We start from the raw sequence: 26,570 nt of genomic DNA, 5'->3' as shown, positions 1-26,570 counted from the left end.
GAGCAGATCTGGCTCAGAAAGTCCCCAGACAGCTGCAGGAGGACGGAGGATTTCTGTTCTGAGCCACTGTGGGGTGATCTGCTGTCCCATTTCCCAGCTGTTCTCTTCAGATCAATACAGATGTTGGTGTTTGCTCACCTATTTAAGGACTTCCATCAGGGCAGAATTTGGTGCAGGTCTGTGTGCTCCTGCTGGAAGGAGTGACCACATGGCTGGTTATCTCAATTTACTGGGAGGTGCCATGTCAGTAATGTCATCACTAAAGTTTCATGAGGTGGCCATCATCAGCATCAGCCCAACCACAGCTCACATTCATTCCTTGGGCCATGGAGAGGCTAAAGCAGGTGTTGATTTCCACCCTGGGTTTTCTTGGGAGTCTTTATTGCAAGTGCTGTTCAGAGGCCTTTTGAGGTTCCAGCAGGTCTGATGGGGCTGGCAAAGACACATCAGACACTCCTGAGTGTCTTTGCAGGTTACAAACCCCATTTCCTCATCTTTCCATCCCTGTGTGTTGTGTAAAAGCCATGCAAAGCTGCAAGAAATGTGGTCCTTGTGCTCAGTGCTTCAGCTGCCAGATGGACAAAACCAATTAAATCAGCTCTCCAGGTGCTGGGCCATTATGTGGGCAGAGATATGACCAGGAGAAATCATTTATTGCTCCTTTCAACCATTTCAGAGCATAGGCTGTGATCTGATGAGGCTTGAGGGGATTGCACGTCAGGGTTTTGTTGGGATCAGCTGGGAGCAGATAAGGGATTATTTGTGGGAATGGAGAGCTGGTGCTGGCTGCCTTTTCCTGGGGTCACACCCTTGGATCCCAAGATGCTCATGCACCTCTTGCTTCCCCTCAGCTCAGGGTAGATCTCCAGCAGAGACACCAGAAATTGGGTTTACACAGCATCAGTGCAGCCAGGGGACAGCACCATCTGTCACCTGCCCAGCCCACGGCTGACCTGCTCTCCCAGGCAGCCAGGACCTGGCAGGCTGGCCCCCCAAATTCCTTATTTATTCCTTAAAACTTTGGCCCAGGGAAATTAATTATATTGTGCTCTTTATTGAATTGAGCGTTTTACTGCTGCATTGTGCTCCAGCCTCGCATACATATTCCTTTGTTGATTATATTAATTCCATTTTTAAAGTGTTTTTTTTGGTTTGGAATTTAGAAGGCTGATGGATTACAAAATTGGGAAGGTGCAATAGTTGCAATCACAGTTGAAACACATAAATTTTGTGAAATAATGCTGAGGTTGTGTAACTACACTGAAAACTTCTCCTTTAGATGTGTTGTTTGATAATGTTTATGAAGTCCTCGGCAAGATAAATAATGCATGGACTTTTCTCACTAAACCTCCTGAGAGTGGAACTGCATCTAAACCAAAAATATCTCCGTGCCTGTTGTGTGCTGCAGTGGGTTTGGAAACACTTTGCCATGGAAGGAAGAGCAGCTTTCTGATTTGGGTGATTATTTTAATCACCTCCAGCATATGCATGGACTGCTTTTTTAAGGACTGAAAACATCCCAAAATAGGTGACTGGGGAGGAGTCAAGTGAAGGTTACCCCCTCCCTGGTACTTACAGTGGGATGTCAAAAGCTTTTAGGGGAACAGCAATGCCTAACACTGACACCTGAACTAAATGGGGTCCTTATGAATATTCCCTCTCTTTTCCAAACTCCTGAGTGACTCTGCACCTTGGGGGCTTTTCAGGGGGGAAAAAAAGATCTAGAGCTGCATAAAAACTGGTGCTGGGGCAGTACATTTACAGCAGAAATGCAGCAGAACCTCCACATTTCCCAGCTAATTGGTGAAGGAGGGAGCTCAGTGAGGTGTGGAGAAGCTCCGAGGTGATGGATTCCTTCTGTGAGCTCCCTGCCTGGATCCCAGGGCTGCCGTCCCTCAGCTGGGAGCTGCTCTGGGAACACTTCGGAGCACATTTCCACTTTTGGAGCCCATTTCCTCTCCTTACCTGGTGAATTTTCCATGCCCCACTTGCTGGAAAGCTTTGCAGAAGAGCCCCTGTGCTACAGTAACTGTTGATTTTTTCTTTTTTTTTTTTTTTTTTTTTTTTTTTTTTTTTTTTTTTTTTTTTTTTTTTTTTTTTTTGGTGTAAGGTTAGGGATTGACAGTTCTTGAGATGGTATTTTGTGTTTGGACTTAGATGTTTATTATTTCATCTTTATATTACAGTTTTATAAGTAGTGAATTTTACGGTATTTTATTCACAAGCTATAAAATGATTTAGCATTTATTTCTGTAAGTTTTTTTTAAGGAAAAACTATTTAATTAAGAATTGACGCTTAAATTATTTTTACTTTTAACTTAATGAATTGCTTATGTCTCGTAATGTGGACTTTTTTGTTTAATTATAAAATATTACTTAAACTTATGAAGAAGAAGAACTAGTTATTATTTTAAAACGTCTATTTTAGTTTTATATCTATTATTATATTTTAAAACTTTAAGTTTTCTATTATGTGATATTACACACTTCCATTTAAACTATACACTTATAATCTTAGTTTTATTATTTAATTTTGGAAGTCTTCTCTATAGCTTCAGGTTAAATGTAGTGTTTTCTTGAGGGTCTGTATTTTTCTATACAGAAAGTTTAAAATGTTCAGTATCTAGGGTTCTAACAATTAACAATTCCATGTGGGGAATCATTAAACAACCAAACTTTTATTTCTTCCTAGCAAAAATATTTTTTCCCCCAGATTTTTTTTTTCCTTTTGTTCCACAACTGGGGCCACAGGGGAGGCTGTAATTTCTAATTACAAATATTTACCAGTCCTGACACATCCATGTCACTGAGAAATTAAACCTGGTTCTAGCTAATGAAAAGCTTAGCCAAGGGATGCACCAGTGTTAAGCTGTGGGGATCCATTACTTTCCTCAAGATTTGAACTGTACAGGACTTAAACAAGGAATATTTGAAGAGGGGACCAAAGAGCTGATGTTGATGCCATATTTAGCAGTGCATTATAATTTCTCTTGGAAGCGGTAGACCAGTAATCTGGGAATTTTGGCTGTCATCCTGCTCCTATTTATGAGCAATTTTAATGCAGTAATTACATGCAGAGAAAATTGTTCACTAGGTTGATGAGATAAATGGAAATTTAATCTTTTTTTCTTGTTCGGTTGTCCAATATTTTTATGGCATCCTTCTGGAAGCAAGGGGATATAATAAAAGAATCTGGAACTCCATTGCTCCTTGGAAATCCTGATAGTTTGAAAGATTTGCTCAGTGTAACTTAAAGGCAGCTCATTAAACAAACAAATGAGCTGTCCTTAGAGCAATCAGTATTTACTATTAACTGAACAGCACAGTAAATAATGAATTGCAGGTAAGGAACTACAGATAAGTATTTGCAGTGAATTCAAATTACTTGACTTAAGCCTGAGGCAGAGAAAAGCAAATAGAAAGTCAGAAAGAGAAGGAGGAGGGGGGAAGAAGAAGGGAGAGGAGGGGTTGCAAATGTAACATTTGCTGTAGCAATCCCTGTTCATTTGTGGTGCAGAAGAAAGGTTTTCCTGGGAATCTGGTGTCCCCATCCCTGGTGCAAGTGGTGCTGCAGAGAGTCCACGTGAGAGCAAAGGAGGATGTGGAATTCCTGGGGGAAAAGAGAAGAGAAGGCGTGGGGGAGACCTTATACATTTTCCCAGTACCTGCAGGGGGGTTACAAGAAGGCTGGAGAGGGGTTTTGGACAAGGACATGGAGGGACAGGACACAGGGAATGGCTTTCCAATGCCAGAGGGAAGGGATGGATGGGATTTTGGGATGGAATCCTTCCCTGGGAGGGTAGGCAGCCCTGGCACAGGGTGCCCAGAGCAGCTGGGGCTGCCCCTGGATCCCTGGCAGTGCCCAAAGCCAGGTTGGACAGGGCTTGGAGCAGCCTGGGACAGTGGAAGCTGTCCCTGCCATGGCAGGGGCTGGGAGAAGATGATTTTTAAGGCCCCTTCCAACCCCACCCATCCTGTAATTCTGTAAAAATCAGGACTCTGGGCCTGACCCAGCTCGGAGAGCAGGGCTGATGTTTTTCCCAAGGTCAGGATTTTGCAAGTGGGTCCCTGGCTCTGTCCTACCCCAAGGACAGAGCTGTGCTTTGGCACCAGCGAGACCAAAACCTGCCCACGGCTGCCAAGTGCCTGCACAGCTCCCTCAGTCATTTCTCCAAATTACTTAGGCAGCGAAATTGTTCATTTGCTGGGAGCTGGCACACGTTGAGAAGTTTGGCTTTGGAGTTTAATCATGGCTGGAGTGAGAGATTGTGCTGCCTGGAGTTTGGGTGCGTGGCTGTGTCTGAAGGCAGGATGGATGGGCTGTCTGGGGGATATTGCTCATTAAGGAAGCAGCTCGGGGTGTTTTGGGTGCTGGAGGTGAGAGGGAAGGTTGGGGATTTAATCAGGATCTCTGCAGTTTCACCTGAGGCCTGCTGGGATAGCCAAAGGCGTGACAGGCATCCTAAACACCCAGAGCTTGGCAGCCCTGCCTAAATGTCACCTTAAAAAGGTGAAGAGCTTGGCCCATCCTCTGCAGGGAGGATGAGCCTCACCTGGCTGCCTGCTGGGCACAGAGGAGGGAGCAGTGAGTGGGGCACGCCAGGGGAGATGTGTGTGAGGTGCTGGCATTCCATAACCAGCCTCTGTTACTCCACCAGGGATGGGAGACATAGGAGCACGAGGCTTATCTTGCTGAGAGGTTGTCACAAGGTAAATATCTCTGCAAAGAGCCTCTGGCTTGATTCCCATCACCCCAGGACTGCGCATCCTGGAATCCCCTCCCAGTAAGCCAGCCCAGGTCCAAGGCAGCTGCAGGGAGGTTCCCAAGTGGAATTTTATGCTGGGTGTGCACAAGTCCATCACTGCTGGTCCCCCTGTGCTGCCTGCTTCCAAATGCTGCTGCTGTCAGCCCCCAGCATTAGTATTCAAGCCAGGGAACAGGAGTGAGGTGCTAGACAGGCCGACTAATTACAGCAGCCTGCAGAGGCAAGTCGGGCTGTGCCACATGATGAAGGATATCCTGCTTACTTGGAACGTTGCTGCTCTGCTGTGGCACTTCATTTAAAAAAAAAAAAAAAAGAAAAATAAATAAGGTGTGAGCTAATTGGTTTGGTTAAGGAATCGAGCTGTGCTCTTGTGTTTTTTCCTGGATTTAATCTGAATTTATACAATGCTTTGTGACACTCATCTAAAACAAAACTTGCTGTGACCTTAGCAAGCTGCACACCTCCTGTAGTGCCAGCTCCCCTGCCTCTGGCTGGCATCCTGACCTGCCTGCTCCTGTCCCCAGAGCTGTCAGCAGATGGGGGAGAGGAGGCTCTCGCTGCCACCAACGTACCATCTGCAGGCAGCAAGGCTGCTCAGGTTTTTATGAGCCTAAATTGCAATTCTGCATCCAGAGGGTTTTCTGTCAGAGCATCTGTTTTACTGCCATGACACAGATCTGGGGCTGAGCGTGTGCCAGGAGCAGGTGAGGAGGGGCAGAGCCCCATCCTGCAGTGACAGCAGCCATCAGGTGGCTGCTGGCTGGGGCTGCTTCGTGTCCTGTGCTGTCACTCAGCCCAGGTTTGGGCAGGCTGAGCTTTGGAAAGCTCCACTGCTCGAAAGGCAGAGCCAGGAGAGCTCCAGCTGAGGGAATATCTGCCACAAACAGAACTACTGGTGTTGCCTGATTCTGGCTGATTGACACCCAGGATAGCCTGGGGGTGCCAGCTGAGCCTGTCCCCTGTCCCTGTCCCCTCCAGTGCCCTTCTGCAGAGCGGGGCACTAAGCAGATTAGTCAGCTTCTTCCATCAGCAAATACTCCAGGCCTAAGATACTTAAAAGACATCTGGTTTTTAGCCTCATTTCTAAACAAATGAGGCTTATGTGATTATGGTGTCTGTCGCTTGCCCCTCGTTGGCCAATTGCAATCCTCAGCCGGGGATTTTGGTCTCACAGATGTGAACTTCCAGGAAGTTTCCGTGGGCTGGTGTGAACACAACTCATCCTGGAGGGAGGGCCGCAGCACACGCTGTGCTCATCCTGGAGCTGATGTGAGAGGGAATGTGCTGAGGGAGAAAAATCTCTGTTTGTAGGGAAAAGCAGCCATGAGGAGAAAACCCCCATGGGCTGGAGGGGCTGAGCTCTGCCTCTGCTCCAGCTGTGCTGGGCAAGCACAACCATCCACAGAGCCACCTCCTGCTGTCCCCACATGCCAACTGCTCCTGTGATCCCGGGATTGCTTTTCTGATCCCTGGATTAACGGGCTGGGATGTGCAAAGATACAAGAGCTGTGTGTGAGGCAGGCTCAGCTTGGCAGGGGTTGCCCTGGTGAGCTCTGCCCGTGGGCTCGCTGCCGTGGGGCAGAGCTGGCCAGGCCATGCCAGCCTGGGCTGCCTGGTGGGCCCGTGGCTCCTGCACAGTGGCCTTGTCTTCAGAATTGTTCTTTCACTGTTATCCTGACAACTGAGGTCTAAATTCTCCTGGGATTGATGTCCCTTAGCCCTGTCAGAGGGTGCACAGGTAAACACAGCTTGTGCTGGTTAATAATTCACTCAGGGGCTGTGGATGAAGTTGGTGATTGGAATCCTCTGTGCACCCACTTTTGCAGAATCCCAGAGTGCTTTGGGTTGGAAGGGGCCTTAAAAATCATCTTCTCCCACCCCTTGCCATGGGCAGGGACACCTCCCACTGTCCCAAGCTGCTCCAGCCCCAGTGTCCAACCTGGCCTTGGGCACTGCCAGGGATACAGGGGCAGCCACAGCTGCTCTGGGCACCTGTGCCAGGGCTGCCCACCCTCACAGGGAAGGATTTCTTCCTGGTTTTTCATCTAAATCAGAATTCACCCCTTTACTTCTCTGTGAATTTCACTTAAATTCTCATTAGAGCTGGATCTGTCTCCTTTTTGCAGCTGCACAACATTTTTACTTTGTAATTCAGAACCTAAGGATGTCCAATGGAATGTGTAAAACCCACGTAGAGTAGTTCTGGGACTGTGGGGAAAAAGCAAAGGTTTCATGTTCTGGTTCCTAGTAATGAACTAAATGAGATTATGTCCTTCTTTGAGCATAAATGAAAGATAAAAGACAGATGAGATTTATGAACAAGGTCATTAGTGTACCAAATTTCTCTCATTAGATCTGTTACATTACTTTCCAACTTACACAACTCTCATTAGAAAAATTTATGAACTGGAATGATTACAAATACACCATATTCTAAACCATCCCTACTTTTAATTGCCAAATGGCAAAAAATAATCATATTTCTGTGCTACAGTAGAGCTGTACTTTTGTGCATGTGTTCCTTTGTTAGAATTTAAACAGAGGTTGTTCCTGAAGCCAGGGGATGGGGCGAGAGGAAAATGGACCATTTATTGCAATTCAGCTGCAAACCTGAGGCATTGCTTTAATTGTATAACTGTGTCAGACCCAGGTTGATATTGCAGGCTAATATTACTGTTTGTTCTCCTCACCAGACTCCCACTCTCACATCCCTGTGCCTGATTTGAAGTGACAGTGAGCGGAAGCATAAGGTATCTCTCATTCTGTTTGGACTCCTTGTTTACAGAAGAGTGATGGAGATGCTATTAAGCACAAAAGGCATCACCATATGCCTGTTTTTCTTTGTATTGAGTTTGGCAGCAGCTATTGAAATACCATTATCAGGTGAGTTTTAGCTATTTGTTGTGCACTTTGCTGTTTTGTTTGGTATTCCTTTGCAGCTATCCCTGAAGGAAAAGTATTAAATCCTCCTTTCCAGTTGTGTTCCACTTGGAATTTAATCTTGCCACAATGTGGCCTTTGGGAAATTCAGATCTGATCAAAAACTAAGCTGTCCTGTTTGGGCCTGCTTAAATGGAGCAGTAAAGTTGTCTAATAACATCTCTCTGGTGTTTGCCATCCAACACAACGCTTAGCTCCGAGGCTTTGGGTTTGTCCTTCACTTCAATTCCTCATTTTGGCTCTGAATCCCCCTGAAGCTTGTTTGATGTGCCTATATCCCTCCTTCCATGTGGTGCAAGCTGCCATTCCAGCCTGGGGAAGGAGCAGGTGGATGTCTCAGAGCCAGTGTTGGTCCCCAGAGGAGGATTTCACACTCTGTGCCCTGCCCCGGGGAGCAGCTCCTGCATCTCTCACCGGCTGGGAGGAATTCAAACTGCTTGTTTTACATGGATCATGAGCTTCCAGGACACGTGTAAAATATGGGATGAGGCTCACAGGGAACAATCCAAGGAAAGCCAGAGGACCCCTCTGCCTGGAGTACAGCCCAGACCTCCCCAGCTTTGCATTTTTCAGACATAAATGGACCAGGAGTGTTGAAAACTGCATTTTGCTTTGTTGTTTCCATTGGAAAAAAAAAAAAAAAAAAAAAAAAAAGAAAAAAAAATCAAAGCAAAACTCAACAATATTAGGGTTTGTGAATTATGGTAGGGTAAAATAAAGAAGTAAACCTAAAGAAGAATAAATTTAGGCTCTTTTCAGGGTCTCAGAGTAGGACATGGGCCAGTTTCAGGGCATCCTGTGGAACTGCCATGAGCTCTTAGCACTCTGGAGCCTGCCAATAGCCGTGGCTGCAAAGAAGAAGCCAACCAAGCAGGTTTATAGGATATTTTTGTAAAACTATCCATATTTGCATTAGGAAGTAGAGGTTTTTAGGTTTTTTTTTCAGGAAGGAACTGCAGTGGCTCCTTGTGTTTCAATAAAGCCAAAGTGGAGTTGTGACTGTAAAGCATCCACTGGGCATGCACTGCTTTTATGAACCTACCCCAGGGAACCACCTAACCCTTAATTAGCTGTAATGAAGCATTTTATTTTATAATAAAAAGTTGTTTCTGATCAGTGGAGCTGGTGGGCTTGGAAGTGTTCAGCTTTGAGACCATGGGATATGACAAGACACCGCGTTTCACTCCAGCTCTCAGCTCCCTGGACTTAAAGCAGCACCCAAAGAGCATTTTAATTCTCTTCCTGGCTGTTTATAACAATGGGGTGATCCTATTATCCCAGCTCCACTGCAGGGAACATTCTCCTTCCTCTGTTACACAGGCTTTTGCAACACTTTAATTCCCTCAGAAAAAGCGAAAAGTTTGTGCAGCCTCGGTGCGTGACGGTGCAGCTGCACCCCGGGGCAGACATGAATCCAACCTTGCAGTCCATGGGTTTTCCTGGCAGTTTTAGCCAGGATGGAGGCAGCAGTTTGCTACTTCGTGTGTGTGCATCTGAGTCTGGATTAAATCCAGTGACTGGCTTCACCTATGAATCAATTTGCCAGGCCACAGCCCCGTGCTTTGGCTTGGGCTCTGGCGTGGTCCCAGCTCCCCTCTGCCCCGGGTGGGTTTGGAGGGGAGTGAGGGTGGGCACTGTCCCTCTGCCAGGCCTCTCTTTGGCCACGGAGGCAGTGACAGTGACCAGAGGGTATTGTCCATGCCAGGGAGGAGATGATCACCTTTTTCCCAAGGCAAGCCTCACTTTCTGCAGGAATAATGCAATCCTGCCATTGTCCCTCTCCACTCAAGGGCAGCCCATTTTGGCTGGAATGCTGTTTTAACCCAATTCCTCTTTGTGTTCAGTTTCCCAGCTTCCAAGCATCACGGAGCAATCCCACACCCAGGTTGCCTACCCCTTTGATGAGGACTTCACCATTAAATGTGAAGCCAGAGGAAACCCCCAGCCCACGTGAGTACTGCTCGGAGAAGCAAACAGAAGCTGAGCTTGCTTTTAACCTTTGCCAGACATTTTTGTGTCTGTCAGGAGCTGCTGCACAAAAACCTGCTCATCATCCTCAGTGGGGTTAAGGTTTGGCTTCCCATTCAGGCCATTCAGCTTTTGTTGCTCCATCACTTCCCCTCACCCTGTGAATAGGTATCAACATGCTTTTCCTTGCTGGGGGATGTTTCATTTCTCTGGCACGTGCCAAATTCACCCCGTGGTTTAAAAAAAAAATCTTGTCTGGGTTGTGCTGCAAAAGATGGGCAGTGTCATGGTAATCAAAGGGGCCCAGCTGTTCCTCTGCCTCTTCCACAGCAACCCTAAAAATCCCAAACACATTAAACTGTGTATTCAAACACCACATTTGCATTTTATCAGATGCCTTGTCTGTACCTAACATCAGCAGGGCCGTGGTGATGGTACAGATAGACACAGAAGGAGTTCTTCAGATAAATATCCAAAGATGAGCTCTGTGCATTTTGCACCAGTGTGGAAAAGAGAAAGATTTTTAATGAAAATGTGATTAACAAGAGTGCAATAATAACAGTAAAAACTCCTCCAGAGGCTTTCACCACTGGATGGTGTTTGGGCTAAATTAATAGCTGGTTTGAATGTCATTTTTTCCCTTTAATCCTTCCCTTCTTCTTTCTTTGCAATACAATTTAAACTCTAAAAGACATTCTTTTATTTAGATCAAGGCAATTTGGTAATTTTTAATTGAGCTCTGAATGGGGATTTGTAGCATGATAACAAATTCCCTTTGTCCCACTGTTAGTCAGTGCATCAATGAAAAGTTTCCTGGTGTATTTAAATGATGTGGTAGTGCCTGTTAGGTGAGGGGATCCCCTATTCCTTCCATCATGGAGCAAGGATCCCATATTCCCTCCATCCTGGAGCAAGGCAGTTTTGCCAAGACCAGTGAAGTACCAAAACAACATTTTTTTTTTTTTGTTAATTATTTATTCTCTTAAAACCAAAAAGAAAGGTACATCTGCCACTAAATTGATGATACACTGTAATTCCCAGCTGTCTGATTTTAAATCAGGTTAGGCAAATCTCAATCCATCTGAGAACTGCGGGTACAGGAACAGCATTGCTCAAAATCACCCCCCAGCAGCATCAAAACTACAAATGAATCTATGGCAAGGAGAACCTCAATGGAATCACCTCAGGTTCTTCTGATTCTGCCATGGTGGAGGGTGGGAAAAGCTCTCGTGGATCTTTGCCATTCCAAAGCAGCAATTCCACTGCAGCCACAGCCTTTGCAAAGCTGCCGGTGCTGTCGGTGCGCGGCTGTCCCAGGTGTTCTGTCTGTCACTGCCCTTGCTCCGAGCTCTGTGCTCTTGTCTCACGTCACAGCCAAGAAAAGCAGAGTGTGTGGAAGGAGGGATGTGCCCGAGGGGCAGCACGAGGCAGAGGAGCACAGTGGTCACTCTGCCATTCAGCTCTCTCCTCTTACATCCACTTTTTCCTTTTATTTTGCTGAAACCCCCTTGGCCCGATATTTACCCCTCATTAATACCAAAATGCTGTCCTGGGGCCTGCCCACTGTAACATTTCTTTTCCTTTCCAGCTTTAACTGGACTAAGGATGGAAAACCATTTGATTTATCATCTGACCCAAGGATAGTTGCATCTAACAACTCTGGAACTTTTGTGATCCAAAACCGGGGAATCATCAACAATTTCCAAGGGAAATATCGCTGCTTTGCATCCAACGTGCTGGGAACTGCCATGTCAGAGGAAATTGAACTGATTGTTCCAAGTAAGGGCTTTATTTTTGGTTTGAATTTGTAGTTATTATTTTATTATTAAAATGAGAACTATCTTTCCTCAAAATTAATGGGAAAGAAGCAGCTCACTAAGGTGGTGCATGACAAAACATGAGTTGCTTGTTATTCAGTGAATATTCAAAGAAGAAAGTGGTGTTTTCTTCTTAGAATAATCTAATTTAATTCCTGGTTTTGGGGACAGAAACCAAATCTGGATGCAGGATTTCAGACCACTGAACTAGCAACTCCCACAGGTTATTACTGCAAAATAGCAACGGATGCAAATGTTTGAAAACTCCAGGGGAAGTGATTTGATCAGCTGTGAGTTCATTAATCTGATGTCAGCAGCATTCAGGGTTTGGGATAAATACTGATGGGGAAAAGAATAAAGCCCTGGAACTAAATTGAAAACAAGCTTAAAAATAAAGCAGGGAAAATTACTGATCCTAGAAATTTGTGCTTCCACTATTAGCACAGAGGAAGGAAGAGGGGGAGATGAGGGATTAAGGACCAGGTTTGTAGAAGTGGCATGAAATTTATGGATAGAATCAAAGAATCATTAAGGTTGGCAAAAACCTCTTAAAATCATTGAGTCCAACCCTTAACCCAGCCTAGCCAGGTTCAGCATTCAACTGTGTCCCAAAGCTGAAACAGCTGCTTTGTACCAATCCATTTAATCACCTGTGGTTTGGAATATGAGCACACATTTTGGTTCTAAATTCAGGATTGAAACATACGAAATGAGAAGAGGAAAATCAGAAGGAGAATCTTCCCAGAGGGAGTAGAAAGAACAAGAAACTCTCCCAGCTCCATGATGGAGCAGGGTGAGAACCTGAAGCAGGTTTTATGATGCAGTTCTGATGCCTTGTGCAGGCTGGCCTAGAGCAGAGGCTGGGCAGAGTCACAGAATAAAGCAGGGATTTATTCAAAGGATCTCCTCCATGGATCCACCTTGGGCAGCACCAGAGCCCAGCCAGGGCTGCAGCCAAGAGGAACCAAAATGGTCCCAAAATGCACGAGCGCTCCCGGGGGCTCTCACTGGGATCAGCTCTGCTCCATTTGCACCTTGCAGTTCATTGTCCCATTCCAGCTTTAGCCCAGGCACTCCCATCCTGCTTGTTTTTCTCTCTCCAGCCCACGCTGTTTGTGCTCCTGGGCCTGAGCTTTGGATCATTTGTCCTTGGTGCCCAGCTGGAGCAGGAATTGTTTTGTCTCCCTGCTCTGTGCAGAGAGCTCGCCATCCCCTGATATGAAGCTCAGACCCACACCCTAAAGCAGCACAGAATGTGAAAAATAGAAAAGCTCAAACCTGAGGCATCAGTTCAGTGTCAGAGATGGAGAAAAGCAGCAGTGCAGTGGATTTTTTCAGATTAGATCCTGCATTTCCAAGCTCCTACACTATTTTGTTCTCAAATATCTGACAGCTCCATGTTCAGGTGGAATCCATGTGGCAGGGATGCATCCACAGCCTTCTCAGCCCCACAGTGACAGGAGGTGGCTGCTTTTGTACAAAAAACACTTCTGGCAGATCAATGCAGATGAAATGGGCTATGAGAAACATGAATAAACATTTTTGTCCTGTCTTCAGCATAGGAAATAATCCTGAGAAACATTCCAGGCATAGCCAGGGCTGGGAGAGTCGTGGTGCTGTGGGCACATTGAAAACAAGACATTGCAAGGGCTGGGAGGGTTCCTGGGAGGGAGCTGCTGATGATGCCCTGCAAATGTATTTTATGAGTGCTCCTCACAAAAGACACACTTTCTTTTCCTTCCATCCAGCTTGATGGATTTCTTTTTCTTTGGGAAATCTATTTTATGTTGCAATGTGCCACACAGTAATCCCTGATGCCGGAGCTTGGTGTTGGGTGAGGAATTTGCAGCATTCCAGGTCTTGCTCTGTGGTTTTGTCTCTGCCACCTTGCAGCTGTTTTAGGGAAGAGCTTTCCAGAGCAGAGGAGAACTGCAGAAAGCTTTAGGACAGTGAGCTGAGGTTTATTGAACCTCGGGCTCCACAGGTAGGACAGGGCAGCTGACGGCAGCTGGAGTTTCAGGAAGGGACAGGAGAGTGATGCAGTTTAACTCCAGACAGGACATGGTTTTTCACTTTGGAGTCTGGCCAGGGCAGTGGGGTTAATACAACTTCTCTTAAGCAAAATATCTCAAACTCATTACCTAGGAGGAATTAAAGTGCTCAGTGTCATGTTTGTACCTCCAGCAGCAGAATATTCTGATACTCCATTGCTACTGAACTAAAAAAAGATGGAAAACAAGGAGCTGATGTCTGTATTTGGGATTACTGGATCTGTATTCAGAGAGGAGGTTTTTTTGCTTTTAATGAAGAACAGTCTAGAGTAGCTTAAGTAGATATTAAATATATTGGGAGTGGATGGCAACAAATTTATGGAGAGGTTACAAACATGGTGTTATCAAAAGCAAGAGGAATTTTAGTGCTAATATATGCAAATTCCTAAACCCAGCAAGAAAAAGACATGGTACAGATAATGTATTAGAGGGATTTACCCAACTCACACATCTTTTGAAGCACATTTGCTGTTATTAGAACTCTTCTGCCATCAGTTCTTTCATTTACTGGTGCAATGTAAAAGCTGCAAATGAAATCAGGATTCAGAGAGGAGTAGAAGGCACCTTTGATTTTCTAAAGTGCTCTACAACTGTGCCCCAGTGAAAGAGCTGCTGGTGCACAGATCCACTGTAAATCAGAGCCTGCCACGGCGGGGCTGGGGATAAATCACCTCTATTCACCCCCAGGTTTTGGAGCACAGACTGGTGCATGTGAGATCACTCCGTGCATTCATGATAATGATGCAGAGGTGGCAGAGCTGTGCCAGCTGTATTCAAGTCAGATGTAAAGCTCCTTGGCAAAGTCACCGTGCCAGGGAAGGGAAGAAAACCCCAGTGAGGCAGAGCAGGGCAGTTTCTTTCATAAATTACATTTCCACTGCAGAAGCAGAATACTGGGTCTGTAAGGCTGCTGCTGAAAAGGAGAACAAAAGAGTGTTTACTCACAGTAGTCATTCCAGGGAAGCAATGGAAATGTCAGCAGAAATGATCATTAAATCTCACCTACATAATGAAAATACCCCACCTCCCCTATGTAGGATGACATTAAGGAGAGGAGGAAGAATGGGCTCTGAGGATCTCGATGTGTTTGCAGCACTAACAAAGGCCAGATTGTTACAAGATACATTCAGCATGAAAATGAATTTAAATGGTGAGAACACAGACTTCAGCTCCCCTCCTCCAGCATTTCGGGAATCTGCTGCCTGAATTAGTGAGCAGGCCCAATGCCAGAGGAAGGAGAAGAAGTACAGTTTAAACTTCTTTAATTAACTGTGCTGTAAAAGACTCTTCACGGCAGACTGAGTTAAGATTTATGCTTGGTATTTCTAAAGCTGCTGCTCCAAAAGACCAGAGACCTGAGGATGGAAAAATTGGCTGAATGTAAAATTCTCCCGTGGCAGGCTGTGCTCTGATGTGATGTTAGTGCAAGAATTCCCAAAGAAAGCCAGACGTGAGTTAATATTCAAACACTCAGGTGTGAATATCCTGAAATCAGTAAAAGATACAGAGCTGATACAGCAGTAGGAGGTCTCAGATTTGTGAAGGCTTCGGTGTAGACTTTATGGAAGAGAAAACAAAAGAGAGCAATTCACTGAGACTTTGCAGGTGATGGGGATGAAATTTAACCCACTTGCTTCCTAAGCCAGTGACCTTCACCTATAGCCACCTAAATCATTGGGCTGGCTCTGATTCTTGTCTGTGGCCATCATTTTGAAAAGGATAACAGACACTGTCACAGAAAAAAAACTGTCACTGATTCCATTCCACATCTTCAGGTGTGAGTGGACTCCCAGCCACACTCTTCCTGATAGCCAGGCTTTGCTAACTTTTTCAATTTAAAGCAGCAATTTAAAAAATCCATAAACAAGCAGGGTCACATCTCATAAACAGTTCAAAGGCTGCAATGGAAATTACAGATTTAACTACTGCTCCTGCTCCGTGGTTCAGAATATCAATTGAGGCATGGAGATGAGTCCTGGAAACTTCCCAAGCTTCACTCAGTGCAGCTCAACATCAGGGACTGCAAGTCATGGTTCAGATTCCTTAAAATGTTTGGCTGTTTGCTGTACAGGATACAGATCTTGTATGAAAAATCATAATTAGATACTAATTTAAGTGTCTAAGGAGCTGGAAATTCTGAGGTTATAGAAATTTCTTGACTATTTCTGCTTTGCCTCACTTTTACATCCTTTGAGGGTTTATTTGCAAGGAAAAATATGAGACTATCCATGATGGATCAGGCTAAACTCTCCTTGATATCTTCAGTAGAATCCATAGGGAAGGTTATAAAACCAGACCTGGGTTACAGTGATGTTTTTCTGCAATAATTTCACAATGTATTTGCTAATTGCTGATTTATCATCCTGAATTCACTCCCATTTTGCACCTGATATTGGCAGAAACAAGACACAGGGATCTCAAGGACAAGTTACCTGGAGAAATGCTTTTCCTTCTTCAATTTCTCAACACTTGACCCCAAGACATGCAAAATACCTGATGGAATGGACTCCATTCTCACACAAACTGGAATAAATTACCATAATTGATGCAGTTTCAGTGTGAAGTCACTGTAATCAGCAGTAGGACAAAAACTGAGCTGTAGGACAAGGTGTCCTAAATGGATCTCTGAGTAAATCTGGAGCAGTGTTGGGAACTGGAGTTCCCAGCTCTGCTTGCTGTATTTCTGAATCCCTATTTCTGCTAAACTCAAATTAAGCCTTTCTATTGCACTGTATGGTCTCTCTCCTGTTTGCTTTAGGTTGAGAAACTGCATTTTCTGAAGGGATGAGGAGGAGAGACTCAGGCTCCTTTCTGGATTTTTTCCCAGCCCCCCCAAATTTGGTGCTTCAGCCTGGTCTCAAGCACAGCTCAGTCATTGAACTTTGAGTCACCCCAGGGATTAAACAGATCCTGACTCCTTGCACAAATGACTCTGGCCACTGATAATCTTCTGTTTCCATGGTTCACACACTGTCAGAGCACTTCAGTTCTGGTTTTGAGTGCAGCCTTGCCAGGAAAAAACCCTTGGTCAGCGAAGCCTTTCCCAGGAGTATTTGAAGAGGTGTCACGGTGGGATTTTAGGAGATTCTCCATAGCTGGAGTTGGGAGTGCAGGTTTCCATCTTCCCCGTGGCTGTTCCACTCACACCCCATGATCTGTGTGTGGTGAGAGCCTTCCTGGGGCTTTCTCAGAGTCCCTAAATCCCTCTGCTCTCCCCTGTGCCGTGGGTATGTGGGAAGCAGCACCCGGAGCTGTGCTGGATCCCCTCTCATCACATCCCTGTGGGGGGGATTCCATGGAATATTGATGGAACAGTGTCACTGCTATCTCTGCAGGGACATCAGCTGGGTTTTTCAGTGGCCACGTGCTGCACTGAGAACTCTGTACAATATCAAACACTTCCATGGCGCAATTTATTTTGTGTGATGCTGTGGAGTTGAACTCAGCTATGATAGTTTCTGTGATCAGCCACAAATCAGTGGTGATTGATTCTGGAATATCCTCTAATTGGAGCGTAGGAGCCCTGCAAAAATATCCAAAATATTGCCTGCATAGATGTCCTGAAGATTGATGTGCAAAAGGCAAAGTCTAATGTGACAGAAGCTTTTTATTTTGAATAAATCTGAATTCAGAAGTAGGTATTTTTTCTAGTCTTTGAGACCAGTGGGACCCCAGCAAAAAAATTATGCTTGTCAGATGGTTTGGCTTAGGAATTTATCATGAGTTTTCATCTCTTGTAAAGCTTCAGGGATTAAACCAGTCCAATTCATCCATTAGGAGGATGAAAATCAAAGTTTTTCAGTGTTTTTCATGGTGAACTAAACAACAAAAAACAGCGTGGAAGGACCCAAACGCCCTGATCACCTGTGGTGCAAGTACTTGTTGGAGGTGGAGGACATTTGGGGTCAAATTGCTGCTTCCCCCAGTGAAGTCCAGCTGCCAACATCTGGGCCCCACGTTGGAGATGAATGTCTGTGCTGCCAGCTAATGACACCAGGACTGTGACTTGTCACTATCTCCTGGTGGGACTCAGTAAATTTCTGTATAATTCTGTAATTACTGGCCACAGAAATTCACTGAGAAGCCCAGTGGTTATAGCACCCAGCTGGGATATCAGAAACCCAGATTTAGCTCTGCTAAATGAGGCAAAAAATGGGTTTGAACAAGGGGTTCCAATGTCCTAAATAAGCGATCCCATATTAGTCCATTTGCTGATCTCATTGGTTTGGTCAGAATTCCCTTTATCCTTTCCCTGATCCAGCTTATTTCAAGTTTTGTTGTGAGTGACGTGCTTTAGGGAATAAATAAGCTTTAGATCAAGGAATTGGCCTTTTCCTGCTGGAAAATATTCCACCTGTGCAGTCAGCAGATGTATTTCCCAGGGCTTGAAGAGTGCAGGTTGCTGAAGGTACTGGATATGAATATGCAGCTCTTTATTTTTACCTGAAATTTCACCTACAGCGTGGGTGATGCTCATTAGCTGCATTTCTCCTCTCCTAAGAATTCCTAACCTATTAATAACCCTCCTGGAGATAAAATCTCTGCAGAGTCTGCATTCAGGCAGTCAGCACTGGAGTGATTGCTTCTTTTCATGTTTACTAATCCTGAGATGTGTGAAATGTCCTCAGAGTCCTGTCCCTGCATTTCTCCCCCTCTCCTTTCCTTTGCCTCCTGCACTGGGATGTTGCAGATTCCCTGCTGGACCCCTGATGTCTCAAGAAGTGGAGGAGCTCTCAGAGCTCCCTGTCATGACATGGAGGAGCTCTCAGAGCTCCCTGTCATCACCAGGGAGGTGATGTTGGCTGTGCCAGTTTGACTTTGCACAGCCAGGACGTTCTCCATCCTTTGCTGTTTAATTGCTGCTCATTTTGCTGGTTGATGCTGGTCTGAAGTGAAACCTTGGCCAGTTTGAACTTGCCTGAAATGAAAGCAGGAGGCGATGTCAGCCCTGAAACTGCCTTAGCTCAGTTCCTTCAAGGAGTGGTTCCATCTTACAGGCTGCTTTCCCTGGGATCATCTCCAAGCTGAGCCTCCTTTGGTCTGGGGTGGGCTCCAGCCCAGCTCTACTCCCCATTTTCCCACATCAGCTCCAGTGGCATTTTGGGCATCCAAATTTCCCCAGGTGTGCCAAGCACGGATCAGGCTCTGAACAAAATTCTGGCATCAGATGCTGTAGGTGATGAAACACTGATCCATTAACCATTTATTCTGTATTTAAGCCCAGCTAGAACAGCTCTGGTACAGCCCTGTGAGCTTTGTGCCAAGCCTATCCCTGCACCCCAAGCCTGCAGGAATCCAGGCTGATCTTCCATGCCTGAGGAGGCAACAGAGGCTTCACACCAGCCTTCCTCTGATCCTGGAGCTGGAGGAGAGCTGGGACAGCTCCAGGCAGGAGCCTGATGTCTGTCCTCACCTGCAGGGACTTGCAGTGAGTCCTTAGGTGGCATGTTTTATTCCAGAACATTCCACACTCCCAGGCTGGTCTCTGATCTCCTGGTGATGCCTTGTGCAGGCTGGCTGAGAACAGAGGCTGGGCAGAGCTACAGAATAAAACAGGGATTTATTCAAAAGATCTCCTCCATGGATCCACCTTGGGCAGCACCAGAGCCCAGCCAGGGCTGCAGCCAAGAGGAACCAAAATGGTCCCAAAATGCACGAGCGCTCCCGGGGGCTCTCACTGGGATCAGCTCTGCTCCATTTGCACCTTGCAGTTCATTGTCCCATTCCAGCTTTAGCCCAGGCACTCCCATCCTGCTTGTTTTTCTCTCTCCAGCCCACGCTGTTTGTGCTCCTGGGCCTGAGCTTTGGATCATTTGTCCTTGGTGCCCAGCTGGAGCAGGAATTGTTTTGTCTCCCTGCTCTGTGCAGAGAGCTCAGCATCCCCTGATGTGAAGCCCAGAACTGCACACTAAAGCAGCACAGAATGTGAAAAATAGAAAAGCTCAAACCTGAGGCATCACTGGGAGCAGCTGGGGCCCCACCAGTGCACAGCCCTCAGTGCCAGGCTTGTCCTTAGGGACCCTTTGGCCTTGAGTGGTCCCTTCCAGACTGCACAAAGGAGCTAAAGAAAGTGTTTGAAAAGAATTCTGTTAAAATAAAGGCAAAGCAAAGCACAGGACATCACAAACAAGTGTTAAACATCCCCATTCAGTGCCTGGCTTTGGATAGGATGCTCCAAGAACTTTGTGAATGAAGGGATTCCTATTCTGAGTGTCACAGAACGCAGGGATTTCCTACTCTGAGTAAAGCTCATCATTACTCTGCGCCTCTGTGTAAATTAAATCAGTATTAAAGGTAGAGAATGCAAAGGATGAAGGAAAAGTAAATATTTTATTAAAACTGTATCAAGGGAAAATCAAAAAGCAAAATTTCAAAAGGTACCAATAATAGAGGAAACATCTTTGCTTTTTTTTTTTTTTTTTTTTTTTTTTTTGCAGGTGTACCAAAATTCCCCAAAGAAAAAATTGAGCCTCTGGATGTGGAGCATGGGGATTCTGTGATCCTGCACTGCAACCCCCCAAAAGGCATCCCCCCTTTGCATATCTACTGGATGAATATTGGTGAGTAAATGGCTTTTGCACAATTCATACAAGGGGGCTCGAAGTATTTGTCTTTCAGAGCAGCTTCATTGCAGATTTGTCATGGACAGGAATTGTAATTGTGCAAGTGCTTGGGAGAAATATCTGAATATTGAAGAACAAAATTAAAAAATGGAGGGTGGAGATCTGGTTTGACATGACCCAAAGTTAAATTGTTGAGTGCATTGACACAGCATCTCATTAAATATGAGATATCAAATAATTTTTATATTGCTGAGCCTGTCAGTGATGAGGAGTCCTGCATTTAAAGGAGAGAGGATATCACGTGTCAATATGTTATCATCATTGTTTTCCTCTTTCCATAAATTGATGATTGATTTATGATACTAAGGGAAAAATAATCCACCAGGTTTATATAATTAGTTCCTGGTGGGTTTCTGTCCTGTTATTCTGCAGCATTTGCTTTCTGCAGGAATTTCTGGCTTTTGGGGAAGCAGAATAACTCTGGTTTTCATTATCAATTTTTCCTTACCATTTATATAGGTTATAAATTATTATATTTTATATATATATAAAATTAAATATTTTTTATCTCTTGTATACTGAATATTGCTTAAATAACCCATGTGTTCTGCTGGATTCTCTGCCTCTTTTGCTTCAAGAGTTTCATTCTCTGTCTGTATCTGGAAGGAAGGCACATGAGGGGAGCATTTGGTGAAACAGCCCCATGTCATTCCCACCTCACAATTACTTTTCCTTGCCAGATTTGCAGCACATCCCACAGGATGAAAGGGTCTCCATGAGCCTGAACGGGGATCTCTACTTTGCCAACGTGGAGGAAAGTGACAGCAGGAGTGACTATTGCTGCTTTGCAGCCTTCCCGAGGCTCAGGACCATCGTGCAGAAGATGCCAATGACGCTGAAGGTTTCCCGCTGTGAGTGTGGGGCTCAGCTCTTGGTTTGCTGCTGGTTTCTGAGCTCCCCAGGCAGCAGTGCATGCAGATGTGTGCCCTGGCTCTCTCAACAAAGGGCACCTTGCTGAGTTTATTTCCTGCATTGTTAACCTCATTCCTGGGGCTGAATTTCACTGAGAAAAGCTTCTTGCTCTAGCCTGTGTTCCAGGCAGCCATCCCATGCCAACAGTTTCTCCTGTTGGGGTCTCAATGCTGGGCTGACCCCAAGAGTGTAAAAGTCCTTGTTCTCCCAGCCCGTGCAGCTGAAGAAGTCTGGAATGCGTAAGGTCGAGTTTTCAGGGTTGTTTATTTTTCCTTATCTATAACATTCTTTCTCTGACCTGCTGAGGTCCATCTAGTAAAGAAGCCATGGCATTCTGCCTGCCCTGCCGGGTGGTGTCTACATTTTATATCAGAAATTACATGTATTTATATTTACAATAATATGCCAATACCTATCACCTATGTCAGACAGTGTGTCTCTACCTTAAACCAATAGAAAAGTGCCACCATCACAGCAAGACATGGAGGGCAAGAAGAAGGAGAAGAAGGCCAGGACACTCCCAAATCCCCCCATCTCATACCCCTGAATCACATTCTAAAAGTCCCAAAATTCTACTTTTTTCACCCTGTATCAATTCACCTATTACACTACTCAAACCCTTGTGGCTTGTAATTCCTCATGTAGAGTTGGCAACCTCTCCCACGGGCTAGAATCAAAGCCACAGGTGTTTGTGCCAAGGTCTCTGAGCCCCCTGCCAGGGTCTCGAGCCAGCCAGGGCAGCCAGAGGGGTGTTCTGGACTCCGACAGGTCACCAGGAACTGATGCCTTGGGATGGCTGCCTGGAACAGAGGCTGGACAAGATTGAGAGAATAAAATGGGTATTTCTTAAAGGCCTTTGATAGGCACACCTTGGGCAGTCCAAAGCCTCTCAGAGCTGGCCAATGGTCATGAGTTTTCCAGACAATTATAAATTTGGTCAATTTACATATCAGGGGTTAATCCTCCAATTACAGCTTCAGCTAATGAAGTTATTTACCCCCAGTTTGCTCCTCCCCAATTCACTTTTGTTCCCATTTCTTGGGGCCTGAGACAATCGGGTGTCCTTGGTTGCCAGGCCTGGAGAGGAATTGTTGTGTCTGCCCAAAATGTGAAGACAGAAGCTGACACTGAATATGGAGTTCAGAGTTATACACTAAAGCAGTACAGGATCTGAAAAATAGAAAAGTTGAAATCCTAAGGCATCACTGTCAGACCCCAAAAGTGCCCTGTCCCTCCTCCTGCTGTCCCCACAGTGAAAGGCAAGGATGCATTAGGGAAATCTGCTGCTCTTGAGTCCAGCAGGTCCCCCAGCAATGGGACTTCACTGGCTTTTGAGGACTTTGTGGCTGTCTCTTCCCTGGGCAGGGCCTGGTTTGGTCCAGCCTCAGCAGTGAGGTTGGAAGGATGATGTTTTCCAGGTTTTTCCAGGCAGCCTGGAGCATCAGAAACACAAGAGGTGTTTCCAGTTCCTTGATGAAATGATGTGTGGGGAATGTAGGATTTCAGTTGTCCCTTAAAACCTCTGATCTTTTGGGCCTACACAGCCCAGAAAGCCAAGCAGAATTTTGTCTTCATGAATGAAACCCTCATGTTTAATATGTGATTTTTGAGAGTTTTCTTGTTGGGATAAAAAGATAAAGGATTAATAGTGGCTTTGTGTGTTTAATGCTTGATTAGACCGTATCTTGGGGTAATAATTGTGGGAAAAACATCCAAATTAAATGTTGCTCTCCATGGCTTTTCAAATGGGTTCAGTCCCCCACACATGCACACAGAGATTAGAGAAAAACGAGATGGGTTTTGTCTGCTGGTAGCCCTGGAAGTGGCCCAAAAACCCACTTCAGTGTGTCCATCTTGTCATCAAAGCCACAGGACTTGGGCCAGGAAAAGATGAGAGGCATGAACTGAAAGGGTTCTGTAAACTCAGCTTGACATTGCCCACTCCACTCTGTGCCAAGTGCCTGGCGAGGGACTGCATTCAAAAGAAATAGAACAAAAATAAGCAATAGGAATCAAGAGAATGGAGAACATTTTATAACATTTCTCTTTGTGGACACTTAGTGATTTTTATTATTATAGATAGCAAGGATGAAATGCTGATTATATCACCCATGATGTATTTTTCAGAATAACTCAAATCTTTAAAGCATTTTCATTGCATTTTCAAAACTCTGTTGCTCATCTGCTGCTTTCTTTTATATTTTTCATCCTTTCTTTCTTTTGGGGCAGAAATTGGGGGGGTGGTGAGGGGCATGGTTTTGTTTTGGTTGATTTATGGTTTCTTTTGATTCTGTCTCAACCCTGCATGTTTGTTTGGTTGTCATTTTTATTTATTTCAGTAAAGCATGCTAATGACTCAGGCTCACCTAACGCTGCTGTTACCAAGGGTGAGTTGAATACATCTGTTTTTAGCCTTTGAACTGAGACTCCACCAGCTGAGGTGAAATGGGAGCTGCTCAAAAACGCATCACAAAAGCCTCTTGATTGTGATGGGATGGATTTAAGCAGTCCAGGGAGCACAACTGCCTCATCTTGTAGTTTCTGAGAGCAATCTGCAGGGCTTTTAATGAAAAAGGCAGTTTTTTTACTTGAGAAAGGAGCTTTGTAAGGAGGTGGAAGTGAGGCCGTTGATGTTCTGGGTTTCTCGTGTTATCAATTCAGAGCAGGAGCCAGAGCTGGATGCTCCAAATCCTTTTTCTGGCAGTTAAGAAAACCCTGAGATGAGACAGCCAAGGTTTGGCACCATGAATTCATGTCCCAGGGGTCACCCTGGGGCTGCATTGCTGCAGGATGAGCTCAGGGTGTGGATTTATGGAGTTTGGGTGTCCCGTGTTGGCTGTGCCCATCACCTCGATGTAGATGGGAGGTGGCTGTGTCTCTGTGGTGCCCTGTGTGTCACCAGCACAGGTGACACTACAGCAAAGCCCTTCTCCTCCTGTGCATTCCCATCTCCCACTGCTTTGCCTGCCCCTCCCTGTGGAGCAGATCCTGAAAATATCCTGAAGGCAGCAGGTGCCTGTTCCTGCAATTCTCCTCCTGCTTCCTTTTGTTTCAAATCTATGAAATTTAGACTCTGTAGCTCTTCACTCTTCATTTCTTTGGTTAAATGCCTTTTAAGAGTCCTTTTTTTTTTTTTTTAATGCCCAATTTTAACCTCCTCTAGGAGATATTTTTTTTTGCCAGACAGGCACTGAGGTTTCTGAAAATGAGGTCATCCTGTTATCCTGGAGTGTTTTGGGATGGATAACTCAAAGCACTCATCACTCCCCCGACTTTGCCCGTGGAGCTGAGCCCTGGGAGCAGCACAGGCAGGGCTTGTGCACGGTGCCTGCCACTCCAGAAGCAGTTTTTCCCTCCAAGGGATGTCTGAACTCGTGCTGGGAAGGGGGCCTGGCTGCCTTTGGCAGCAGGAGGTGGAGGGCAGATGGGAAATGTGTGAGTGTGTCCAGGGGCACCAACGTGTCCTGCTGCAGCTCCGAGCTCTTGTGACACAGATCTGTAGAGATACAAAGCAAGGGGAAATTCAAATTAAAAATGAAAAAATGGTTCAGGAGATCTATGTGGTCTTTTACCAAATCATCCATAACTGGCAATTTTTTTTAAGAACTAGCACCATTTGGGTACTGATTCATTAGTGTGCTAATTGTTACGATAGTGATAACTGGGCAGCCACTGAACCCTGCATTTTTCATCCTAAAACCCTTGTTTGGCAGGCTGGCACAAATGGGCTGTTGGAATCAAATGCAGGTCAATCTTGTTTTATTATTTTTACAGTCTTCCTTACAAATTGTATCTCCATTACTGTAGATTTAATAATTGGAAGAGGAGGGACATTTCTGTGGGATGCTCAAGTCAGGAAAGGTGGGGTTTCACCTGGGGTTTAAAAGATGATGGAGCCAGTGCAGAAGAAAAGGTGCTAAGAAAGGAGGTGTGGACCTAAGGATCAGGAATTGAGAGGATCAGACTGTCTGAGGGGTGATAGGAAGGGCCAGTGCCTGGAAAACTGGATATAAAACTGTAGGAAAAGGAGTTTCCCAGCACTGCTGCCTGTTGATATCACTGTACCTCCCTTCTGGCTGTTATCAGGGGAAATAAGGGCTCCTGGATGAGTCTCAGAGTGGATAAATAAAAAAGAAAGCACACAAATGGCTGTCAGAAACCTTCTGGCAGCAGTGATGTTTGTGGCATTATTGAAGAATATCTGAGATTTCCCACCTAAGTTGTGTTTTATTTTATCTTCCAGCAAATTTTATCAAGGAAAGGAAGCCCAAACTGCTGATCCCTCCTGAATCTGCTGGCAGTAGCTCATCAGTCACTGTCATCAAGGGAGGTGTCCTGCTCCTCGAGTGTATTGCTGAAGGGCTGTGAGTAATGGAAATGCTGCACAAACTTAATCACCTTTGGAGGGACAAATGAGCAAAGAAAAAGGGATATTACAAATTATGCAACAGTTTTAAATGCAACTCCTGTGCAGAGCTTTCTGTACCTGTAAAGCAGCACAGAGTGCAGGTAACAGTGGTGTGTTGGTTATTGCTGTAGTTTGTAAACAAGTAATTAAAACCTTAGTGTGGTAAGTATGGAATTTTTGAAATTTTTCTATTAAAAAATTGATTTTTTTTCAGTAGTCCTACTTTTGAGATGTCAAGAAACTAAATAATACCAGCATCAGCTTCAGTGCTTTTGTTCACAACCTGTAATATTTTTTTTTTTCTGTTTTTGCCAATTCAGTTTTGCTTCAATGCTCAAAATTTAAGATTTTCCCCGTGTAAGATCTCAGATTTTTTAAAAACAAAGTTCCGGAGTGATGCTACACAAGACATCCTTTAAGGAATGGTTGGGCCATTGAGGGAAAATCATCAATCTCAGGGATCCAGGGGCAGCCCCAGCTTCTCTGGGCACCCTGTGCCAGGGCTGCCCACCCTCACAGGGAAGAGTTTTTCCCCTAAAAAACCTTCTAAATTCCCTCTAAACCTTCTCTCAGTTTGAAGCCATTCCCCTTTGTCCTGTCACTCCAAGCTCTTTTAGATAATCTCTCTCTACCTTGCTGACTCCCTTCAGGTAGTGAAAGGATAATACAGGGAAGGGTTAAAATAGCTGCTTTATGATGGGAAATCAGGACAATTTTTACGGGAAATGAATTTGTAGAGAAGTCTTAAAACTTGACAAAAAGTTCATATTGTATGTATTTTTATACAAATTTTAAGATAAGAAAGCTGATTTAAAAATATTATAGAATAAGACATTGTTGAGAGGGAAATGGAACTAGAAATAAGTTTTAAAAGGTGATTTTGTAAAAAAGCCTAAATATTTTAAAGAAATAGAACTATGAAAAATGTGTTGTAGTAGGACCTGTGAAGGGTAATTTTAGATGATTAGCTTTAAAACATTTGTAACATAATGTGCTAAAAAGTAAGCTAAGAAAGGCTTATAATGTATCACTTAATCCGACGAATTCCTGTGAATAACACAGGACAAAATGAGGGTAAGTAAGGA

The 26,570-nt window shown here is 44.9% G+C and overlaps 1 protein-coding gene across 1 annotated transcript in view; it reads left to right on the top strand.

The window, feature by feature from the left end:
* CHL1 (cell adhesion molecule L1 like) overlaps nucleotides 1-26,570 on the top strand; it is a 132,207-nt gene that overhangs the window by 68,037 nt on the left and 37,600 nt on the right. Inside the window, exons 3-9 of the mRNA XM_053953616.1 lie at nucleotides 7,460-7,649; nucleotides 9,551-9,656; nucleotides 11,263-11,453; nucleotides 19,980-20,102; nucleotides 20,846-21,016; nucleotides 23,417-23,464; nucleotides 25,321-25,441. Coding sequence (XP_053809591.1) covers nucleotides 7,559-7,649; nucleotides 9,551-9,656; nucleotides 11,263-11,453; nucleotides 19,980-20,102; nucleotides 20,846-21,016; nucleotides 23,417-23,464; nucleotides 25,321-25,441 — 851 coding nt within the window. The 5' untranslated portion in view covers nucleotides 7,460-7,558. The remainder of the gene's footprint in view (nucleotides 1-7,459; nucleotides 7,650-9,550; nucleotides 9,657-11,262; nucleotides 11,454-19,979; nucleotides 20,103-20,845; nucleotides 21,017-23,416; nucleotides 23,465-25,320; nucleotides 25,442-26,570) is intronic.

This window comes from Vidua chalybeata, chromosome 12, assembly GCF_026979565.1.
Source record: "Vidua chalybeata isolate OUT-0048 chromosome 12, bVidCha1 merged haplotype, whole genome shotgun sequence".
NCBI lineage: Eukaryota > Metazoa > Chordata > Aves > Passeriformes > Viduidae > Vidua > Vidua chalybeata.
This window is presented reverse-complemented; position numbering and strand designations above follow the sequence as displayed.